Raw genomic sequence first — 24485 nt, 5'->3', positions numbered from 1 at the left:
GCTCCTCCTGCCTGGAGAGCTTTGCTTCCTTTGTCTCTTTCTTCAAAACAAAACCAGCAGCTACTCCATTTTTAGTAGTGAATTTCAAAATCCTTTTTAACCTTATAGGTCCCAGGGTAGCCAAGGATGGCTGCAGCGTCATATGATCAGTTGTTAAAGCAAGTTGAGGCACTGAAGATGGAGAACTCAAGTCTTCGACAAGAGCTAGAAGATAATTCCAGTCATCTCACAGAACTGGAAACTGAGGCGTCCAATATGAAGGTATCAAGACGACAACCTTTAATTGTAGCTCATCAGCTTTCAGTGTTCCTCTTGTAAACTTGGACTAACTAAGACACTTTATTTACATAAAACTATACATAGCAAACTTAGAAAAGTTAACATATTCTTAATAAATGCACTAAATTAATCTACTGAGTCATGCAAAGAAAATAAATTAACCTTGGTGTTGGTTCCTTCTTAGCCTTTAATTTTAAAAATAAGACACCCCTCCAACTTTATCATTATACTTGATCTAGCAGAAAGGTTTTCTGTTACTCATAGAGACTGGCTTTATTTTACAGTGTATCTCTAGTAGTACCTTGTCTTATTTAGAAGATACAAGCCTAGGTGATAATCTCCATGGTACTTCTAAGCCCTGGAGTTGGTTTTGCAGGTAACAAACAGTTATAGACTATGCAGTAGTGTAGAGGGAAAACCATCTGTCCTCAAAGTGATTGACTAAAATTCCAGTTACTTTAATTTCCAGTTAGGCAGCTTCCCACTACGCTTAATAACTTCATTAAATTGAAGATTGTCAATAGAAATGTTTATTTCCTTCCCTTAAAAAAATCTGTTTTGTGTGGTTTCTGTTGCTTGGCTATTTTAACACCTTAATTCTGGCTTTTCCTTCTGAACACTCTACTTTCCATATCTGGGAAGAAGATATTTCCTAGTCTGTCTAGTTCTTTCTCTGTCATTTCTAAGTCTCCTCTCTTTTCTAGACTGTTGTGTATCACTGAGGAAACTGATCTTCTCTTTCCTACTTATCCTCTAGATCTGACATCCTATCCTAACAGGTCAGCCTTTTGAGCTTACAACTCTCTTATCTTTCTATCGATCTTTTTTTCATTCTAATTGCCATAAAATGCTCTGGCAATAACATCTCCAAAATACTTCATAGCCCTTTGGAAATAGGTAAACTATAAACAAACACTTTCCTTATCACTAGCTACATATCAGTGACTTAAAATACTTGAGTCAGTTATCTAATAGGTTAAAAAAGCCATTTGTTATCCTAACACCAGGCATGCATGTGAGAGTTCCAGGCTACAGCGTACAGATACAGCTAGTCTACTGGGATCCCCTGCAGACCTCCTCCTAGAGGGCCTGTGTAGATAGTACAGATAGATGTATTAGTAATACAGAACTCAGATCTAGATCTAAGTTTTTATTTAATTACTTGAGTAAATTAAAAAATAGTTGTTAAACACTCTGGACAAGATATTTTGATTGACACCTGCTGAAGTAGAGCGTCTTTCAGAGCGATCGTACAAGTCATACAAACTTGTAAGGTGGGACATCAGGCTGCATGCTCATAAACTTGGCCCCGTCTGTATCGGGAGAAATAGAACCTAAGGTGTGCCTGGATTTGGTGATTACCCCGTGGTTATTATGCACACATCCTGGCAGATCTATCCATGTATGTCATTAGGATTGGGCCTGTGGTAAAATAGCAATTACAACCTTCAGTAAAGTTATATATGTATTACTTCTTTAACAGGCTCTGCTGTTAAAGAGCAGAACCAGGGCCTGTTTTGTCTTCCACTGATGTGTGAAAAGATGCATTTGGAACCATTGGCACTTTCATTTTTGGGTTATAATAAGTACAGCTGTTCTCCCTAAAACCACTTGGTAGACATTGGGACACATAGGATCTCACTAACGCATGTTTCCTGACCTTTATTATTTATTAACCTAGGCATCACAAGAAAGGCAAGGCACAGCTTCAGAGCAAATCAGGGCAGCCTACACGTAAGCAGTAGTGCCACCTACTGGCCACACCTTCTGTTGGTTACATGACATCACTATAAAAATATAAAAATACTGTGGGGTAACAGCCAGGAGAAAGTATATAAAGATTTAGGGAAGCCAGGCAGTGGTGGCACACACCTTTGATCCCAGTACTTGGGAGGCAGAGGCAAGCAGATTCCTGAGTTCGAGGCCAGCCTGGTCTACAGAGTGAGTTCCAGGACATTCAGGGCTACACAGAGAAACCCTGTCTCAGAAAGAAAAAACAAAAAGAGTTAGGGAAATATGAGCAGACCACATATTTGAGGGAATTGAGGAAATACTTACTTGGTATAAGTATGATATTGTGGCTGTGTTCAGAAAGAATCCCTATTTAAATATACCTATAAAATATTGTAAAAGAAATGATATGACAACTCCCCAGAATCATGAAAAGCAAAGCAAGACTGAGATTATTGGTTTTTCTCTCTGGGGACATTGAATAAGCACAAGCCAAGAAGCTTTACTCTGGCGGCCGCCGCCGCTGCAGACAGCTTTGCTGGAAGCTGTCATCCTGAAGGCAGGCGAGAAGAGCTCTAGATACGGACGGCCGCCTCTGATGGCAGGAGGTTAGGGAAAGGCAGAATGGTAGCTTGTCAGACTTGCTGCAGAGAGAGAAACTTTGGTTTCATAAGGTATTGCCAGGTTTGGAACTCTTTGGACCAGATTAAAAACCTCAGCTCCAAGGACAGACTTTTACTGCTAAGAAGATAAGTGCCACTGGAAAATAAGCAGGAGTGGAAAACCGTAGTGAAATCCTCACGAGGTGCATCTGCTGCGCCGGATGCTGGGTGTGAGGTCACGCAGAGTAGAAGTTAAGGCTAAGAAAGCCAGCTTGCCATATTTTCAGTATAAGTAAAAAATGACACATTCAAGAAACCAAGCCAGATTTAAATTACCTGAAAACTAAGTTAGGTTTAAACTGCTCACGGTTACTAATAGGATGGAAACTAGCAGCCTCAACAGTGGGAAGAATAAGTTCTGGAAGAAGAACACACCCACCGCCTTACACCTGGCTTGTTCTTACAAACATACCATGGGCATAGTGTCAAGTTTGAGAAATAGGAAAATTGTAATCAAGAAAACAGAATACAGATGGTAATTCAGAAGCAATTCAGGTGTTGGAGTTAGTCAGCAATTCCATACATAAACATAATAATGTCTTGAAAAAAGACAATTTTATAAAATGCTAAAAATACTATAGTTTTTTGACAGGGAATTGTATTACAATAAAAACAAATCAGGTGTGGCTCTCAGGAAACATTTCCCAAAAGGTTTCACCTCAGCAATGTTGGGTCCTCTTAGTTACTGGTGATGTCTCAGCTTTCACTGACCAGCATCAAGGATCCCAGCTAAGCAAAGGGTCTGCTTTAGTCTAATCTTGTTTATCACAATTGATTCTTCATCCCCAGCTAACCAGAACCACAGAATCCTAATTCAAAATAACAAACAACCCCATCCAGTCTTTAAACTTCCCTCTGGAACGTCACAAGTAGGCCTCCATCTTTTGCAGTGCCCTCCACATTCTTATCTTCCAAGCTCCACAGAATAGCCCACCAAGCTTCGAATACCCAATGGCTTTTCTAGCTCAAAGTTCCAATGTCCTTCCACATTCTTCCCCAAAACATGGTCAGGTCTGTCACAGCAGTATCTCACTATCCTGGTACCAACTTGTCTTAGTTAAGGTTACTATTGCTGTAATAAAACACCATGAGCAAAGCAACTTGAGGAGGACAGGGTTTATCAGGCTTACACTTCCATATCACAGAACAGGGACTCAGGCAGGGCAGGAGCTGATACAGAGGCCGTGGAAGGGTGCTGCTTACTGGCTTGCTCCCCATGGCTTTCTCAGCCTGCTTTCTTACAGATACCAAGACCACAGCCCAGGGATGGCCCCGTCCTCCCATCAATCTCCAACTAAGAAAATGCCTTACAATCTGATCTTATGGAGCCATTTGCTCAACTGAGTTTTCCTCCTCTCCGATAACTCTAGCTTGTGTCAAGTTGACATAAACACAACACAAAACAAAACAGCCAGTAAAGGCTTCATCAAAATTAAAAACATATGTCTTCTAGAAGGCTTCAATTTAAAAAAATAAAATAAAAAAACCCTGAAAAACCAGTCTGTCTTTCACTATTGAAAATCACTTACCACACTACACATACATTAAACAAAAGAACTTATTTCAAAATATAAAAGAACTTCTATAAACAATAAGATACTGAATTTGTTCAGCAGGTAAAGGCACAAGTACTAGTGAGTACAAGCAGGGTGAGCCCAGAAGAAAATGATGTGCTGCTGACATCTTCAGTCCTAGCACTCCTAAGGTGAGAGGAGAGGCAGAGACAGGAGAATCATTTCCCAGAAGCTCAAGGTCCTGTTAGCCTGGAGTACCTGGCTTAGCAGCAGCCTCAACAAAATAGATGAGAACTGACTCCCCAACACACACACACACACACACACTCTTGAGTCTGGGTTTGGCCTGGAGAGATGGCTCAGCAGTTAAGAGCACTGACTGATCTTTCAGAGGTCCTCAGTTCAATTCCCAGCAACCACATGGTGGCTCACAACCATCTGTAATGGGATCCTATGCCCTCTTCTGGTGTGTCTGAAGACAGCGGAAGTGTACTCACACACATAAAATAAATCTTAAAGAAAAAATGTCCTGGTACACTAATGGAAAATATTTCAATATCACCTGTCATCAGGGAATAAAAAGATCATTTGATTCCTATTCAAATGATTAAGATTTAAAAGACAGATTCACCCAGATTGGAATATTGAAATGCTCATGCTGTCTGTGGACCTATTGTAAACACACGCACACAAGCACACAGGCACTCACATACTCTGCAGCAGTTTCTTTTCAAGGTAAACCCTGTGACTGAAGCATTGGAACTCAGAGAAGTTAGCCCAAGAGAAGTAAAAACTTATGTACACTAGATGTTTGTACAGAATGATCCTATTTAGCATTCTTCATAGCAGCCTTCATGAATACATGTAGTAACATGGAGGCATCTTACAGATAATTAAAGTAGAAACACAGGGACACAAAGGACTCTACTGTCCAGTTATTTCTGGGAACTGAAGGTGCATTGACCAGAGCAAGAGGGGACCAAGGCTGGAAAGGCTAAGCCACCAAGGACTGAGGATCTGTACCTGTGCACACACAGGAAGCTGATTGGATGACTTTTGTTAGTAGGCATAGACTGTTGATTGCCAGCTGTAAGTAACGTAAGCCACGGTGGAGGGTGTCATCTTAAGGAGAGTAGCTGGGCGGGAGTGAGCAGGCTGGTCGGCTAGGTTTGGTGACGTTCACAATTAAAAGCTCTCAACAAAGATAACCTAACAGGCACATTGGAATAAGCTAATACTTTGTAAAATTGCTACTCACAAAGCCCTTAAAATCGTAACCTTAAATCTTATTTGTTTTGTTTACATTGCTCCTTTTATCAATAAATTTCTAACAGATGGACTTGAGCATTGAGCCTAAGGTGACGCATTCTCCTGCTGAGCTGTGCCTAGCCACAGAGACTTCCTGTTTGGTTATTTACTTGCTATGTTCATGCATGTACATGTGTGTCCCTGCATTTGCATGCATGTGTGTTGCACTTGTAGAAGTCAGGACAATTTGTTAAGAGTCAGTTCTTTCCACCATGTGAGTTCCTTGATTCAAATTCAGGCTGTAAGTCTTCCCTTAGAGCAATAATTTTATTACAAGTTGCGAATGTTATCTAGCTTTAAGATTAGAAAATGCGAGCACATAGTCTCCCTCCCACAGTGATGACTCTCTGGAGATGATTTCAACGTGAATATCGTTGACCTTCACATCCTCCTACCTCCCACTAAAGCAGTTCAAATAACTACCCCGTCTGCTGTTTGAAGGGCACATGCTGAGACTGCAGGTCACTTGTTTTCAATACACACTGTGACAAGGCCGAGGCAGGGCAGGAGCTGTCCCTCTAGCATTAGCTCTCGTGCTGGCTGGGTTTCTTACACCCAGTGGTCCTGAGATCACCTCACAGTGCAGCAACATAGCCTTAAGTTTCAGGGTTGCAGATGTTCAGCGCATTTTCCTGGACTTCCAAAAACAAATGTTCCATACAAAGGACATGCTGGACGCGCCTGTGGCATGCGTCACTATTTCGGAAGCATCAAAGTTATTAAGGAGCACTAATAAAAAACAAGATTTATAGGTAACCAGGCAGAAAGATTGGATAGAAAGTGATTTCAAACTTTCAAACTTTTTTTTTTAAAAAAAAAAAATCAAGAAGTAACTTTCTGTGAAAAGAAAGACAGTGACATCAAGGGCAGGAGGCAGCTAGCCTGCAGATGTGTGAGAGCCTGCAGATGTGTGAGAGCCTGCAGATGTGTGAGAGCCTGCAGATGTGTGAGAGCCTGCAGATGTGAGAGCCTGCAGATGTGAGAGCCTGCAGATGTGAGAGCCTGCAGATGTGAGAGCCTGCAGATGTGTGAGGGCCTGCAGATGTGTGAGGGCCTGCAGATGTGTGAGGGCCTGCAGATGTGTGAGAGCCTGCAGATGTGTGAGAGCCTGCAGATGTGTGAGAGCCTGCAGATGTGTGAGGGCCTGCAGATGTGTGAGAGCCTGCAGATGTGAGAGCCTGCAATGTGAGAGCCTGCAGATGTGTGAGAGCCTGCAGATGTGTGAGAGCCTGCAGATGTGTGAGGGCCTGCAGATGTGTGAGGGCCTGCAGATGTGAGAGAGCCTGCAGATGTGTGAGAGCCTGCAGATGTGAGAGAGCCTGCAGATGTGTGAGAGCCTGCAGATGTGTGAGGGCCTGCAGATGTGTGAGAGCCTGCAGATGTGTGAGAGCCTGCAGATGTGTGAGGGCCTGCAGATGTGTGAGAGCCTGCAGATGTGTGAGAGCCTGCAGATGTGAGAGAGCCTACAGATGTGTGAGAGCCTGCAGATGTGTGAGAGCCTGCAGATGTGTGAGGCCCTGCAGATGTGTGAGAGCCTGCAGATGTGAGAGCCTGCGATGTGTGAGAGCCTACAGATGTGTGTGAGAGAGAGAGCCTGCCGATGTGTGAGAGAGAGCCTGCAGATGTGTGAGAGAGAGCCTGCAGATGTGTGAGAGAGATCCTGCAGATGTGTGAGAGAGAGCCTGCAGATGTGTGAGAGAGAGCCTGCAGATGTGTGAGAGAGAGCCTGCAGATGTGTGAGAGAGCCTGCAGATGTGTGAGAGAGCCTGCAGATGTGTGAGAGAGAGCCTGCAGATGTGTAAGAGAGCCTGCAGATGTGTGAGAGAGAGCCTGCAGATGTGTGAGAGAGAGCCTGCAGATGTGTGAGAGAGAGCCTGCAGATGTGTGAGAGAGAGCCTGCAGATGTGTGAGAGAGAGCCTGCAGATGTGTGAGAGAGCCTGCAGATGTGTGAGAGAGCCTGCAGATGTGTGAGAGAGAGCCTGCAGATGTGTGAGAGCCTGCAGATGTGTGAGAGAGCCTGCAGATGTGTGAGAGAGAGCCTGCAGATGTGTGAGAGAGAGCCTGCAGATGTGTGAGAGAGAGCCTGCCGATGTGTGAGAGAGAGCCTGCCGATGTGTGAGAGAGAGCCTGCTGATGTGTGAGAGAGGGCCTGCCGATGTGAGAGAGCCTGCAGATGTGTGAGAGCCTGCAGATGTGTGAGAGAGAGCCTGCAGATGTGTGAGAGAGAGCCTGCAGATGTGTGAGAGAGAGCCTGCAGATGTGTGAGAGAGAGCCTGCAGATGTGAGAGAGCCTGCAGATGTATGAGAGAGAGCCTGCAGATGTGTGAGGGCCTGCAGATGTGAGAGAGCCTGCAGATGTGTGAGAGAGAGCCTGCAGATGTGTGAGGGCCTGCCGATGTGTGAGGGCCTGCAGATGTGTGAGGGCCTGCAGATGTGTGAGAGCCTGCAGATGTGTGAGAGCCTGCAGATGTGAGAGAGCCTGCAGATGTGTGAGGGCCTGCAGATGTGAGAGAGCCTTCAGATGTGAGAGAGCCTGCAGATGTGTGAGGGCCTGCAGATGTGTGAGAGAGAGCCTGCAGATGTGTGAGAGAGAGCCTGCAGATGTGTGAGAGAGGGCCTGCAGATGTGTGAGAGAGAGCCTGCAGATGTGTGAGAGAGAGCCTGCAGATGTGTGAGAGAGAGCCTGCAGATATGTGAGAGAGAGCCTGCAGATGTGTGAGAGAGAGCCTGCAGATGTGTGAGAGAGAGCCTGCAGATGTGTGAGGGCCTGCAGATGTGTGAGAGCCTGCAGATGTGTGAGGGCCTGCAGATGTGTGAGAGCCTGCAGATGTGAGAGCCTGCAATGTGAGAGCCTGCAGATGTGTGAGGGCCTGCAGATGTGTGAGAGCCTGCAGATGTGTGAGGGCCTGCAGATGTGTGAGGGCCTGCAGATGTGAGAGAGCCTGCAGATGTGTGAGAGCCTGCAGATGTGAGAGAGCCTGCAGATGTGTGAGAGCCTGCAGATGTGTGAGGGCCTGCAGATGTGTGAGAGCCTGCAGATGTGTGAGAGCCTGCAGATGTGTGAGGGCCTGCAGATGTGTGAGAGCCTGCAGATGTGTGAGAGCCTGCAGATGTGAGAGAGCCTACAGATGTGTGAGAGCCTGCAGATGTGTGAGGCCCTGCAGATGTGTGAGAGCCTGCAGATGTGAGAGCCTGCGATGTGTGAGAGCCTACAGATGTGTGTGAGAGAGAGAGCCTGCCGATGTGTGAGAGAGAGCCTACAGATGTGTGAGAGAGAGCCTGCAGATGTGTGAGAGAGAGCCTGCAGATGTGTGAGAGAGAGCCTGCAGATGTGTGAGAGAGCCTGCAGATGTGTGAGAGAGCCTGCAGATGTGTGAGAGAGAGCCTGCAGATGTGTGAGAGCCTGCAGATGTGTGAGAGAGCCTGCAGATGTGTGAGAGAGAGCCTGCAGATGTGTGAGAGAGAGCCTGCAGATGTGTGAGAGAGAGCCTGCCGATGTGTGAGAGAGAGCCTGCCGATGTGTGAGAGAGAGCCTGCTGATGTGTGAGAGAGGGCCTGCCGATGTGAGAGAGCCTGCAGATGTGTGAGAGCCTGCAGATGTGTGAGAGAGAGCCTGCAGATGTGTGAGAGAGAGCCTGCAGATGTGTGAGAGAGAGCCTGCAGATGTGTGAGAGAGAGCCTGCAGATGTGAGAGAGCCTGCAGATGTATGAGAGAGAGCCTGCAGATGTGTGAGGGCCTGCAGATGTGAGAGAGCCTGCAGATGTGTGAGAGAGAGCCTGCAGATGTGTGAGGGCCTGCCGATGTGTGAGGGCCTGCAGATGTGTGAGGGCCTGCAGATGTGTGAGAGCCTGCAGATGTGTGAGAGCCTGCAGATGTGAGAGAGCCTGCAGATGTGTGAGGGCCTGCAGATGTGAGAGAGCCTTCAGATGTGAGAGAGCCTGCAGATGTGTGAGGGCCTGCAGATGTGTGAGAGAGAGCCTGCAGATGTGTGAGAGAGAGCCTGCAGATGTGTGAGAGAGGGCCTGCAGATGTGTGAGAGAGAGCCTGCAGATGTGTGAGAGAGAGCCTGCAGATGTGTGAGAGAGAGCCTGCAGATATGTGAGAGAGAGCCTGCAGATGTGTGAGAGAGAGCCTGCAGATGTGTGAGAGAGAGCCTGCAGATGTGTGAGGGCCTGCAGATGTGTGAGAGCCTGCAGATGTGTGAGGGCCTGCAGATGTGTGAGAGCCTGCAGATGTGAGAGCCTGCAATGTGAGAGCCTGCAGATGTGTGAGAGCCTGCAGATGTGTGAGAGCCTGCAGATGTGTGAGGGCCTGCAGATGTGTGAGGGCCTGCAGATGTGAGAGAGCCTGCAGATGTGTGAGAGCCTGCAGATGTGAGAGAGCCTGCAGATGTGTGAGAGCCTGCAGATGTGTGAGGGCCTGCAGATGTGTGAGAGCCTGCAGATGTGTGAGAGCCTGCAGATGTGTGAGGGCCTGCAGATGTGTGAGAGCCTGCAGATGTGTGAGAGCCTGCAGATGTGAGAGAGCCTACAGATGTGTGAGAGCCTGCAGATGTGTGAGGCCCTGCAGATGTGTGAGAGCCTGCAGATGTGAGAGCCTGCGATGTGTGAGAGCCTACAGATGTGTGTGAGAGAGAGAGCCTGCCGATGTGTGAGAGAGAGCCTACAGATGTGTGAGAGAGAGCCTGCAGATGTGTGAGAGAGAGCCTGCAGATGTGTGAGAGAGAGCCTGCAGATGTGTGAGAGAGCCTGCAGATGTGTGAGAGAGCCTGCAGATGTGTGAGAGAGAGCCTGCAGATGTGTGAGAGCCTGCAGATGTGTGAGAGAGCCTGCAGATGTGTGAGAGAGAGCCTGCAGATGTGTGAGAGAGAGCCTGCAGATGTGTGAGAGAGAGCCTGCCGATGTGTGAGAGAGAGCCTGCCGATGTGTGAGAGAGAGCCTGCTGATGTGTGAGAGAGGGCCTGCCGATGTGAGAGAGCCTGCAGATGTGTGAGAGCCTGCAGATGTGTGAGAGAGAGCCTGCAGATGTGTGAGAGAGAGCCTGCAGATGTGTGAGAGAGAGCCTGCAGATGTGTGAGAGAGAGCCTGCAGATGTGAGAGAGCCTGCAGATGTATGAGAGAGAGCCTGCAGATGTGTGAGGGCCTGCAGATGTGAGAGAGCCTGCAGATGTGTGAGAGAGAGCCTGCAGATGTGTGAGGGCCTGCCGATGTGTGAGGGCCTGCAGATGTGTGAGGGCCTGCAGATGTGTGAGAGCCTGCAGATGTGTGAGAGCCTGCAGATGTGAGAGAGCCTGCAGATGTGTGAGGGCCTGCAGATGTGAGAGAGCCTTCAGATGTGAGAGAGCCTGCAGATGTGTGAGGGCCTGCAGATGTGTGAGAGAGAGCCTGCAGATGTGTGAGAGAGAGCCTGCAGATGTGTGAGAGAGGGCCTGCAGATGTGTGAGAGAGAGCCTGCAGATGTGTGAGAGAGAGCCTGCAGATGTGTGAGAGAGAGCCTGCAGATATGTGAGAGAGAGCCTGCAGATGTGTGAGAGAGAGCCTGCAGATGTGTGAGAGAGAGCCTGCAGATGTGTGAGGGCCTGCAGATGTGTGAGAGCCTGCAGATGTGTGAGAGAGAGCCTGCAGATGTGTGAGGGCCTGCAGATGTGAGAGAGCCTGCAGATGTGAGAGAGCCTGCAGATGTGTGAGGGCCTGCAGATGTGAGAGAGCCTGCAGATGTGAGAGAGCCTGCAGATGTGTGAGAGAGAGCCTGCAGATGTGTGAGGGCCTGCCGATGTGTGAGGGCCTGCAGATGTGTGAGGGCCTGCAGATGTGTGAGAGCCTGCAGATGTGTGAGAGCCTGCAGATGTGAGAGAGCCTGCAGATGTGTGAGGGCCTGCAGATGTGAGAGAGCCTGCAGATGTGTGAGAGAGAGCCTGCAGATGTGTGAGGGCCTGCCGATGTGTGAGGGCCTGCAGATGTGTGAGGGCCTGCAGATGTGTGAGAGCCTGCAGATGTGTGAGAGCCTGCAGATGTGAGAGAGCCTGCAGATGTGTGAGGGCCTGCAGATGTGAGAGAGCCTTCAGATGTGAGAGAGCCTGCAGATGTGTGAGGGCCTGCAGATGTGAGAGAGCCTGCAGATGTGTGAGAGAGAGCCTGCAGATGTGTGAGAGAGAGCCTGCAGATGTGTGAGAGAGAGCCTGCAGATGTGTGAGGGCCTGCAGATGTGTGAGAGCCTGCAGATGTGTGAGAGCCTGCAGATGTGAGAGAGCCTGCAGATGTGTGAGAGCCTGCAGATGTGTGAGAGCCTGCAGATGTGTGAGAGCCTGCAGATGTGTGAGAGCCTGCCGAGAGGGGACAGACTGGCCAAGGGGTGAGTCACCAAACAGCAGACTCTTCCTGCTCCTGCACATGCAGGCCTAAGAAATGTGGCTTCTAACAAGCTGGTCTGTAGGTGTCAGCTGATTGAAAATGGTAATAATTCTAGTTTTCTTAAAAGTAATTAGCCCATATTGTAAAAAAAATAATGGTTTTATTTTATTATGCCTTTTAATGTATGCATATAATGTGCTTGGATCAAACTCCCCCCACTTACCTTCCTTTAAGTGTGCCATAAAGTGTCTTGCATGGAGACTTCCAATCACCATTATCACAAAATACCACTATTATTGTTGTTGGGATATAACAGTGAATAATAGGCAATATGTTTAATATACACTATAGCCTATGGCATGTTCTCAGTGTGAACTGAAATAGCTTACTCCCCAGTCATATCTACATGCCAAGTAATACAGAATCATGTGTTGGAAAGGTTATTTAGCATTTCACACGAATGCACTGTGCTCTCTCAATAGGAAGTACTTAAGCAGCTACAGGGGAGTATTGAAGATGACACTATGACTTCTGGACAGACTGACTTACTAGAGCGTCTTAAAGGTGCGTTTTTAAAAGTACTTTAAAATACTGTTTTAAGCTTAGTTTCCGGGTCAGCTGCTTGTTGACCGCTGGGCCCAGCTTGCTCCTCTAACCAACCCCACCCCCGCCCCTGGGTCATTGCTGCTGGATACAAACGGACAAAAGCTCTCCTGGCTTGTTTCACGGCACTGTTTTAACTTATCCCCTCAAAGCTGATCTGTTTTCAAACTCACTGCATTCTACCAGTCATTGAATGTGCTTCAGTAGGCCGTGTGCCGCAGGGCTTCTGTGCAGATAGGTTCAGGGGCGTTGTCTTTTTGCCTGTCTTTTCCTATGCCATTTCTGGTAAGAGCTATCTTAAAATGTCTTTCCCACTTTGTTGCCTAAAAATTCCAGTGCCAAACACTGTTTGGCAGTTTGCCAAACTGCCAAACAGTGAAACCAGACAAATTAGGTTTTGAGTTCCTAATATTATCTACCGGGAATCTTAGGATTTTGTGTGATTTTCCTTTAACACACTTGTTTTTTGTATGACTCATGCTGACTTTGCAGGGCAAGTTTTAACTATTCTAAATAATTATTCAACTGTGTATATTTGTAGTTAAAATATGAACCTGAGACTCACTTTTAAAATAATGTAATAGCATTAGGAGTATTTTACATGGCATAAGGCAGTTATGACATAAGAACTTGTTTCTGTTTAGAATTTAACTTAGACAGCAATTTCCCTGGAGTGAAACTACGCTCAAAAATGTCCCTTCGCTCCTATGGAAGTCGGGAAGGATCTGTATCAAGCCGTTCAGGAGAATGCAGTCCTGTCCCCATGGGGTCATTCCCAAGAAGAACATTTGTAAATGGAAGCAGAGAAAGTACTGGATATTTAGAAGAGCTTGAAAAAGAAAGGTAACATGTGTTCCTTATGTAGTGAGTACTGTGTGTACGTGCAGCTCCTCCTGCTGGTTTATAACGTAAGAAACTGACAGGTGATAGCCTGCAGGGATACTCAGAGATACACCTGCCTCTGCCTCCGCCTCCGAGGTGCTGAGGCTAAAGGTGTGCGCCAACACGATCTACTTGTTCTAAATATGTTAACGATTGTGCTTACAATATTTCTAAAAGTAGAAAGAAGGAATTTACTTCTATTTGATTACTTAGGTATTTTAAATAGTCAACACGTGGTAAAGGCTTGGTATAGTGATGAGCATAGCTACCTTTCAAAGCATCTGTACATTGAGTAAAACTCTAAATCACAATATTTATATTTAGTTGAATGTATCAATGACTGCTAGTAGAATTTCAGGTTATCTTTTGAATGAAGTTCAGTAACTACTAGATCCTTTGTAAGGAAGTCCATTATAGAAAGCAGACTAGAAGTGACCACAAGTAACTACTAGATCCTTTGTAAGGAAGTCCATTATAGAAAGCAGACTAGAAGTGACCACAAGTGAGAGAAGTGGTTCTTTCCATGTCATTTTCCACGTAGACAAAGCACACTGTGCTCTGAGTTGAGTTCTTGCAATGAACTTTTAATTCTCCTCTCAAGTTAGAATTCTCTGACCACACCTGGCACAGTCAGCAGGATCTTTTCAAGTATTTAGGTCTTGGTGCCAGGTGGTGCCATTCTGATGTGGTCCTTGTAAAGGGTAGGGGGGGCTGGAGAGAGAGACGGCTGCTCTGCCAGAGGGCCTGAGTTCAATGCCCAGCCACCGCGTGGTGACTCACAGCCATCTGAAGTGGGACCACATGCCTGCCCTCTCCTGGTGTGTCTGAAGAGGAGAAACAGAGCCTGGAAAGACAGCTTAGTTGTTAAGAACATTTGGTGCTTTTGCAAAGGACCCAGGTTGAGTTCCCAGCACTCACGTTGTGGCTTACAGTTGCTTATAAACCGAGTTCCAGGGATCGAACCCTTCTTTTGACCTCCATAGGCAGCATGCATATGATTCAGAGTACAATCAGGTACACCGACACATACATAAAATAAAAAAATAAAATTATATATAGAAAGGAATGCAGCATGTCCCACTGGAAGACAAAGGCATTATTATTTCGACTTAGGGTGAGGCCATCTGTAAAGTCAGGCTGGCAGCGTGGACTAGGAGGCTGTTGAGCTCCCTTTTATTTCTTACCTGTGCTGGTCTTTATTTCACCCTGGGCTACCCAAACACTGCCCTGATCCAAAAGGAGAGTGCTCAGCCCAGGCAGGGTACAGTGGCAACGGCTGCGTGAGCAGGCCAAACTTCCCAGAAACTTACTTTGGTGCTGATATTATTATTAGAGCGCTTTAGAGAAAAGACTTTTTAGAGTGGATTTTGCTGCAAGTGCTAGATTTCAAAGCAGCAGTTAGTAATGAAAATGTGCAGTGGACAAGTCCTTGTATCTCAGTCACTCAGGGGATGCTTTCGGCTCCTGCTGCAGCATTATTTATTGCTTGCCAGTTCCTACCCATTTATATCCTCACAATTGAGGGTGCTTAGCTTTGAAATTATTTCTCAGGAAAGGTGATCCTAGGAAGAATAAAACCTTCTACATACATTTATACTCGTTACAGATGTTTCTCAAGGAATGCCAAACAGAATTTTAAAAATAATATATCATCAGGGAGGAGACCATCATTGTGTATGGTCAAATTCCAGATCATAATAGAAAATTTTCACAAGTCTGATTACATGAAAATCCAGATTTTCAAAATAACAAAATTATCTTAAGTGATAAGTTGAAAAAAAAAAAGAATGCATATGCAGCCTAGTGAATAAGTTGTGCTATACCCTTAGAGGACGTTGTGTAGACATCCTCTAAATAAGAAGCAAAGCTACAGAAAGGGGCGTGTTGCAAACTTGGAAAAGTGCTTAGTCTCATGCACATCAGAAGAAATCAACTAAAGTCATGGTGATATCCTGGAAGTTTATAAATCTGTACATGTAAGACTCTAAAAGTTGTATCATACACTTAAATTTGTGAAAATTATAGGTTGTACAATTGGTACAACACCTTACTAGGACACTAAGTTCAAATTCATGTACCCTCAAAATTTATCATGTGTGCATGCATGAACACGTATGGAATGAAGTATATATATATTTTTTTTGATATATATATTTGATATATACTTTTTGATATATATATACTTAAAATTTGATATATACTTTTTGATATATATATTTGATATATACTTTTTGATATATATATACTTAAAATACTTAAAAGTCCCAAGTGCTCCCCAGCAAAGAATTGACCATAGTATTTCTCCTTTATGAGTTTATGAATATTGTGAGGTATTACAGAGTATTAGGCAGCTGTCAAGAAGTATATAGTAAGTCTTTTGTGTTCTCATATGGAATGACTTTCAAGATAGATGAAAAACCATGTATAGGACAACATATATACTCATAATCTAGTATTTATGTTTTTAGGTATATATGTAATTATGCAAATTATTCTTCACATTTTATAGAAAACCTCTAGAAACAATACAAGAAAACTATACCATACATTGCTTGGGGAAAAGAGCCACATATAGCAATAGGGAGCTTGTGTTTGTTAGTCCTGCTGAGTTTTATCTCAGTTACAGTCTCTTGTTATATGTTTATAATGGTCAGGTGTATGGTGGGAATGGTGTATAATGGCTCTTAGGGAATTACATAAATTCATCTTGAGATTCCAAACTTAGAGTAGCGCCCTCTGGCTGTGAATGTGATGTGTTTATTCACAATGTTGTTGTGGGGCCTACCTCAGCACAGCAGCCTACCTCACTCAGCACAGCAAGCAGCCTACCTCACTCAGCACGGCGGCCTACCTCAGATGCAGCCCAGGTTTCTCTTCGCCAGCATCAGCGCAGCTGGTCCTAACTCCGTTTCTTCTTTTACTGGCTTTGAGTGCTGTTCTGTCTGCACCTTTCACGCATGTCTTGGACTGTATGAAAGAGAGCCCTTGGTTGAAGCGGAAATGGTCAGCATCTTAGCAGGGAAGGAGCACACTTGATACTCAGAAGTCAGTGATCATAATACCTGAGTCTTACTACAAAACCCAAGTCACTATTGTCTTACAGCAACAGCTGCTGAGAGCCTACCAGGCTATATGTATTAGCTTGTGTAAACTTACCTTTCTTTTACACAGATCATTACTCCTTGCTGATCTTGACAAAGAAGAAAAGGAAAAGGATTGGTATTATGCTCAACTTCAGAACCTTACGAAAAGAATAGATAGCCTGCCTTTAACTGAAAATGTAAGTAAGTTAGCAATGCAGCTTTGAGATTTGGCAACTTGACCTTTAAAAGTACAGATTCTAGTAAGAGAATCCTAGGAAGAATTCAAGATAACTAAATTTGTAATGTTTTATAAAATGTAGCATGTCTCAATCAGCTTTTAACCTAAATATATAATGGTTAATGAGTATTTTTGTTGTTGTTGTTCTTGCTTTGGTTTGTTTGTTTGTTTTCATGGGGGTTTGTTTCTGTGTTGGACACAATCAGATGTCTCCTGAGCTGACTTCAGACTTGCTATATAGATAGCTTAGGAGGACCTGATCCTCCCAGATGCTGGGATACAGGCTTTACCATACCAGCTTGTCACCTAAGTTTTAGTAGAAGAAAAAAATTGTGTACCAACAGATACTTATTTTAATCCCACATGAATTTGAAACTGAATTTCACTTAAACAACTATATTTTTAATTGGTAGAAACATTATACTATCTGTTCGAAGCATCTGTACAATGCAGGGATCATGCCAGATGGTTTTTACAACTAAAATATCCCTGAAGATAATTTGGATCTTATTCTTTGTAGTATAATTTCCAATAGCTGTAGTCATGGATCGTACTGTGTTTGTGAACTCTGTGCTCCTTTAGCAAATACACTTAGGTTCAAATTGTTTAAATTTCAGGAATATACCTAATTATAGGAGAAAACTAACTTTCACAAGTTGTCCCCTGACTTCTACATTCATGTTGTGCATGCACATGGCCCTGAGTTAGCCCAGAGCACCTCATAAACTGGTGATCATAAACATGTGATACGTTCCTGTAATGGCTGTGTCCAAAACAGCTCCAGGGATGGGCATGACTGAGACAGTGGGGGAATGAAGAAAAGGCATACACACGGACACACACACAGACACACACACACACAAACCAAAGCAAGCACACGTACGTGCACACACACACACAGACACACACATACATGCACACACACGGACACATGGACAAGGATACATGGACACACACACAGACACAAAAAAACAACGAAGTGGATTCTGATGGAGAAACAGCATCATGGATACCCAGATGTTTGTTATATAATATTAAACAAGGAGGTGAAGTTATTACAGACAGACAAACAAGGAGGCAGGGTTAACTAATCTCAGTACGAACAGTCTTTGGAGGGGAGCTATCTTCAAGTCATAAATATTAGGCCAGAGGGAGAAAGCTATGGTGAGCATTATCTATACATACCATCAGAATTCACACTCAGGCCTTCCCCTGCTCCCCACATGGAATCTTAGCACTTGGGAATTTGAAGGGGGGAATCAGAAATTCAGAGTCTCATAGCTAGGATGGTGGCTCAACAGTTAGGAACGCTCACTGCTCTTCAGAGGATCTGAGTTTCATTCCCAGCGCCCACAGGGATGCAGTACATGATGTGAATACAACCATCTGTGACTCCAGTTTCAGGGGGTCCAGTGCCCTCTTCTGACCTCTGTGAACACCAGGCACTCACGTGGAGAGCATATAGACATGCAGGCAAAACGTTTATACACGAAAAATAAAAATAAATCTTTTTTTTAAAAACTGAAGGTCATCCTTACCTATACAGGAATTTGACACCAGTGTGGGATATATGAGGTCCTGTCTAAAAGTAAAAGAAAAAAGAAAACTTACAAATCTATTAATAATCTCAAGGCTACATGTTTCATCAATTCTTTTTGTTTGTTTGTTTGGTTTTGGTTTTGGTTGTTTTTTGTTTTTTTTGGGTTTTTTTTTTTTTTTTGGGTTTTTTTTTTTTTTTTTGGTTTTTTTGGTTTTTTGGTTTTTTGGATTTGGTTTTTTTCGAGACAGGGTTTCTCTGTATAGCCCTGGCTGTCCTGGAACTCACTCTGTAGACCAGGCTGGCCTCGAACTCAGAAATCTGCCTGCCTCTGCCTCCCAGAGTGCTGGGATTACAGGCATGCACCACCACCACCTGGCTATCAATTCTTTATATAGTATTTAAAAGGGAAAATAAGACAGCACTTATTGTGTGTGTGTGTGCAGTTATAGTGAGTCCAGGGCCAGCATGGGCTGTCTCTAAATAAATAGATAAATAGCATGCAGGTGGTTCCACTGGTCATGTGTCCCTAACTTTGGTATGCCTACAAGAGTGCATTATGCGTATGTTTTGGTTGAGGGCAGCTTGCACTGAGCCTGCCAGGACAGTGTCCTACAAGAGTCTGAGGAGCACACCCTCATCCTCCCTCAGTGTGAGCAGCCGTTGACACCTACTTTGAAGTACGTTTGTATTTCACCTTCCCCTCACTTTAGATATTTACAGAAGTCGGTGTGATTTTGTCTGGCTTAATATTTTTTTAAATATTTTTATTGTTTTCTTTTTTCTAAGATTTATTTATATTTATGTACATCTGTGAGGGTGCTAGATCCACGGGGACTGGATTCACAGTTGTGAGCCACCACATGGGTGCAGGATTGAACCCCAGTCGTCTGAAGAATAGTCGATGCTCTAAACCACTGAGCCAACTCTCCAGATCCAATATTTAATATATAAATGTTTTTCTTACTCAGTTTTCTTCATATGGCAAATGGATTTTTCCTCTGTTTAGCCTGCACACATAAGGCAGTTAATCCTTAATTAAATCGAAGGCTAAGGGTAATGAACACCTCTTGGCTTTTTACTCTCCCACGTTGTCTATGTTAATATACCAGGGGTTTTTTGTTGTTGTTGTTTAAGATAGACTCTCATGAGGCCCAGTTCTCCTGAACTCCCAATGTAGCCAAGAATGACCTTGAACTCCTGATCCTCTGGCCTCTGCTTCCTAAGTACAGGGATTGCAGGCATGTGCCACCACCCCTAGCTTTATGTGGCACAGGTTGGGATAAGCTTTCTACCAGCTGAGCTGCATCTGCTGTCCAAAATACTAGTTTTAATAATTAGAAATAGTTCCTCCAGGCTCTGAGGTGTAGTTCAATGGTGCTGTTCTGCCTAGAGTGTTCTAGTTGATTCCTAGTACCACAAAAATTAATTAGGTGCCCCTATAACAAGATGAAAAATCATAAGGGGACAGATATTCAGCTCACCCTAGCTGGACCAATTACAGATTTTCAACAACTAAGTCTTTTCTTCGGGCAGTTCCATATGTATTCAGGGACCCCAGCTAAGCCTGCTGCCCACGCTCATGGCTTTGGATTTTTCGAATTCTCAAAAATAGATTTCTCAAGTATGGTGACTTTCATAGTTATTTACCCAGTTTCTTACGTGATATTTATGTGCTTTTCGGTTTTACTAATAAACTGAGACATTGACATGCTGTCTGTGATCTTAGTTTTCCCTGCAGACTGACATGACAAGGCGGCAGCTGGAATATGAGGCAAGGCAGATCCGGGCTGCCATGGAGGAGCAGCTCGGCACCTGCCAGGACATGGAGAAGCGCGCACAGGTGCTGGGGGCCTCCCGCCACACGCAGCCCAGCCCTCGGTGTTTGGTATCCTGGCATCTGTGTGGGAGGGTGTGGCTTAGTGATGGCGCACTTACCACACTTAACACAAGGCCTCGGTCCAACCTCCAACACCATCAAGGAAAACCGTTGAAGTCTGTCTTACACCAGCACTATTTCAGGATAACAGCTTCTGTGACTGTTGGGCATTATAACCAGTACTGATATAATTCTTCCTCTGCTGTGACACTTGGGTATTAATAATCTTCTTGCATAAAATTACAAGGAAGAAATATTGATTCTCCCACAGCTGATAACTAGCTTCAATTCCTTTGAGATTGCTGTCTCTTGCAATCTAAGTTTATGTAGCAACATTCAGAAGTTTTTTCAAAAATTAATAAAAGCAGCAACAGCAGATGTTTGAGACCCAAAGGAGGCATAAGGAATACCTAAGGGAAGGGAGCGTGAGGGACGAGGAAGACCTCACAGGGAGGTCAGGAAAGAACATAGTGGCTTTGATTGTAGAGCACGTCCTTGTGCACAGGTGTGTGAGTGGCTAGGGTAGCCCTGAAGAAGACAGGTGGAATTATTACCTTCCCTTGCTTTAAAGTGAGCATGGGGAATTTTTTATTTTCATTTCTCTAAAATACTTATTGGAAATATATTTAAAAGACATATTGGAAATATATTTAAAGATTTCATTTAAATAGGACAAACTGTTATTTGTATGGTGGTATATTCTGTAAGGTGATTTTTCTTATTTCTAATTTTAAGTTTTTTTTATACAATGTATTCCCCTCCTTCATCTCCAAGATCCATTTCATAGTCTCTCTTAAAGCCAAAACAAAACCATAAAGGGAAAAGAAAACTGTGGAGTCTTTTCCATGTGTTCTGACTAGTTACTCCTGAGCGTGTGGCCTGTCCGAGGGCGTGGCAGTTGTACCAGTGTCTCCATTGTTTGCCCTCTCCCAGCAGCTACAGCTGTAAAGAGCTTCTTGGTCAGGGTGGGATTTATGTTAGAATATAATTATAACTAGCAGTGGTGCACACATCTTTAATCCCAGCACTTCAGAGGCAGAAGCAAGTGGATCTCTGAGTTTGAACCCAGCCTGGTCTACAGAGTGAGTTCAGAACAGCAAACTTTACACAAAGAAACCCTGTCTTGAAAAATTAATAAAAAAAAATTATATCTAAGAAAATATTTAACACCATACATGACACATTTCATAGTTTCATAATTAATTGGGACAAGTTTATGTGCACATACATATCATGTATCTATTTGTGTATCTGTTATCAGATCACAGTTAGCAATTCTATTGAAATAAACATAATTGAAAATATACGTAAACATCTGCATAGAAAATTTTTTGAGCAACATGAGATTATAAATTATAAGGCTGATAAATTTTGCTATATTAAAATTAAGAATTTATCTTCATTAGGAACCATCAGGGTAGTCATAGACTGAGAAAGATGGTTATTATTAGAACTAAGATTTAAAATCAAGAACCTGTAATGAGTTTCCAAAAATATATTATATTTGCATTTAGATTTAAACTTGAGCTTTTTGTACAATTATTTTTTAAATGTCAAGCAGACTTGTTTTCACACAAAAAAAAAAAACCTATGAGAAATATTCATTGGCTTTATATAAATTTGCATTCTTGGAATGTAACTATGAGTTACGCTTTTTTTTCCTGGGTTTTTGTTGTTGTTGTTTTGGTTTTGGTTTATATTTGTTTTTAGAGATCCTAAGAATGTGATGAAATGTAGACATGATAATTCTTGTTATGCAGTGTAAGTGGACAGGTCCAGGAGAGAGACAGCCTTGGCTTTTTCTTGGCTATTTGTTACCTGGATGTGGTGTATTTCCCTTTGGCTGCTAAGATTAACATTTTAGGAAATTAAATTTTGTATCTTGAGTAACGCACACATTTTCCACTTGGTAATAACCATATGAAAATTAAGTTTAAAAGCCACAAACAAGACAGAAAGACAGCTTCTGGAAGGGCTGGCCTTCAGTGACATGGGACAGAAACGGCAGTGGCTGGAGTGGTGGCCCCGAGAGTACATCAGAGACAGCACATGCAGGAGTCATAGAGCATCAGTTATCCTGCAAGAGTTCCCAAACGCAAGGATGCCTACAAGGGGTGTGGCACGCTTAGCTGCTAGAAGGATGCTAAAGTCCCCTCTCCTGCTCAATGTAAATGGGCTTTATTTTGTATAGTTGTAAACATTCTGGATTCATTTCATAGACCTCAAGTACTATACAAGTTACTATTTTTTTTTGCTTGTTTATAATATGTAACTTGAACTATAATGAGAGTTAAAATATGAGTATGCAAATGTTTGTAACATTTGAGAATAACTTTCTGTACTGTACAGTGGATGCCTACAAATGAGTGAGAATAGGAAACAGACCCCAAAATAGTCAGATGTAGCCCAGCCTCCTGTGCACCCCTGTAACCCAGCCCTCAGGAGGCTGGGGCAGGGAGGTCCACGTGGAGGCCAGCCTGAGCTACCTGTCGATTCCTCCCTCAAAAACGGGGGCTTAGATGTGGATAGCTCCACCTTAAAACAAATTCGGCTGGCTACTAGGTGTGAAAAATGTTGGCACTTAGTCTTAACATAAAAGAGCTAAAAGTAATAGAAGAAAATGTCAAACATTTGAGTCCTTGAGAGAATGGAAACTCAATAAATAGCAATAAAAGACATTTTTATAAAAATTTAAAGCACCTGTCCTACAAAAATGAAAATGAAAAGTATTTTTAACAGTGTAAAGAAAAAGAGTTAATATCCCTAAAACATAAGATTTTAAAAGCTGCCCTTGTTTTTAAATGGAGGAAGGATCGGCCAACAATGTGTTTAAAGGATGGAGGTGCCCAGCACATCATGCAGAGATAACTGGTAAATAATTTGAGGAAATTTAAAGCTAAATCCATCCCTGTTCCTGCCTTTTAAGGTTCATCTCTGTTACTAGTTTGGTTATTTACTTCCTTTTTCAATGACGCCTGTCCCACAGCGTGTTAGGAAAAGCTAGAAAACTGCCCATCAGGTTGTATAACAGAGGCAATATGGTGCACACACCTTTAACTCCAGACCTGGCGAGGCAGAGGCATGTCCAGTCCATTTCCTTAGTTCCAGGCCAGCCAGGACTGCATAAGATCATTTCCAAAAATGAAAGCAGAAGCAGTCACAGAAGATGTGTTTCAGCACACATGTCTGTCAGTAGCTCCTTCACAGTATGAATGTAGAACTCTACCATTTCCGTGATCCTTATATTGCAAATAAAAGCAATTCTCATTTGGAAAGCAGAAGACAGAGAAACACAATTCTAGGCTACCCTCAACCACACAGCAAGTTCTAGGCAATGTGGGCTAGAGAAAGAGACTGGGGGTGGGGGAGCCGGGGCAGCAAGCGGATGTAAAGTGAATACGTTAAAAACACACCCATGTCAGGTAGCTCCAGGGGACCCACACGAATATGCACACAGCACACAAAAAAGTGAGTATCTGACTTGCTCTCTCCTTCTGTTTCAGCGAAGAATAGCCAGGATTCAGCAAATAGAGAAGGACATACTCCGTGTACGGCAGCTGTTGCAGTCCCAAGCCGCCGAAGCGGAGGTTAGTAACGTCCCCTTTGTTTCATGTTATGAAGGTAGCTCTCCCTGAGAAGAAAAATGTGTGTGGTAAATGTGGCACCATTGAGATATGGACCTGTTAGAGAGAAAGGTGTTTTGTTTTGTTTTGTTTAATTAATTTAATTTTTCTTTGCATTGGTGTTTTGCCTGCACATATGCAAGGATGCCAGGTCCCCCTTGAGCTAGAGTTACAAGCAGTGTGGGTGCTGGGACATAAACCCAGATCTCCTCTCCAGCCCTAAAACATTTTATACTTTTCAGCAATTAAAATTTAGTCTTTAGCATAAACTGTCAATTTGTATAATCAAACTACCACTTGAGCTATCATTACCCTTGAGGTGGGCTTTTTCTTATATGTAATCCATAATAAAATTGATCAGACATATTTATTTGTGGTTATCCCACAGTCCTTATTGAAATGATAGTAAAAGCACTAAATGAAAAGAGTCACAAATACCAGGGAAAGTGACAGGAGTAAAAATGGAGTCCCTGGGAAACGTTCCATACACTTAACTGTTGTAGTGTATCACAGGGACTAAGGCCGGTGGCTCAGTGTGTGTTGTGGGACCCTGAGGGTGCCCGGCTGTTTATACAGGTCACCTGTGAACACAAGTATTAAAAGGGACTGAAATGTGCTTAGCTGACAACCTGTTTAGAACCGGTGAGGGGTATGGAGGTGGGTGACTTAGCAGCTAGAGCATTGGTGCTCTTCAGAAGAACCAGGTCCAGCCCTGCATGGTAGCTCTCAGCCATCTGTGAGTCCATTTCTATGGGATCTGGTGCCCTCTGCTGTCCTCCACAGGTAGCAAGCTT

At 43.9% G+C, this 24485-nt stretch overlaps 1 protein-coding gene across 6 annotated transcripts in view; it reads left to right on the top strand.

Annotated features, from left to right (window-relative positions):
- Apc (APC regulator of WNT signaling pathway) overlaps positions 1-24485 on the top strand; it is a 96504-nt gene that overhangs the window by 36804 nt on the left and 35215 nt on the right. For 5 of the 6 annotated variants that reach the window (XM_052155876.1, XM_052155875.1, XM_052155874.1 and 2 more), the window contains exons 2-7: positions 109-261; positions 12329-12410; positions 13094-13292; positions 16503-16611; positions 19919-20032; positions 23572-23655. In XM_052155876.1, the coding sequence (XP_052011836.1) occupies positions 127-261; positions 12329-12410; positions 13094-13292; positions 16503-16611; positions 19919-20032; positions 23572-23655 (723 nt within the window). In that variant the 5' untranslated portion in view covers positions 109-126. Of the gene's footprint in view, positions 1-108; positions 262-12328; positions 12411-13093; positions 13293-16502; positions 16612-19918; positions 20033-21785; positions 22236-23571; positions 23656-24485 lie in introns of those variants that run through there. The other variant, XM_052155877.1, reaches the window with a different exon arrangement.

Source organism: Apodemus sylvaticus, chromosome 13 (assembly GCF_947179515.1).
Source record: "Apodemus sylvaticus chromosome 13, mApoSyl1.1, whole genome shotgun sequence".
Classification (NCBI taxonomy): domain Eukaryota; kingdom Metazoa; phylum Chordata; class Mammalia; order Rodentia; family Muridae; genus Apodemus; species Apodemus sylvaticus.
This window is presented reverse-complemented; position numbering and strand designations above follow the sequence as displayed.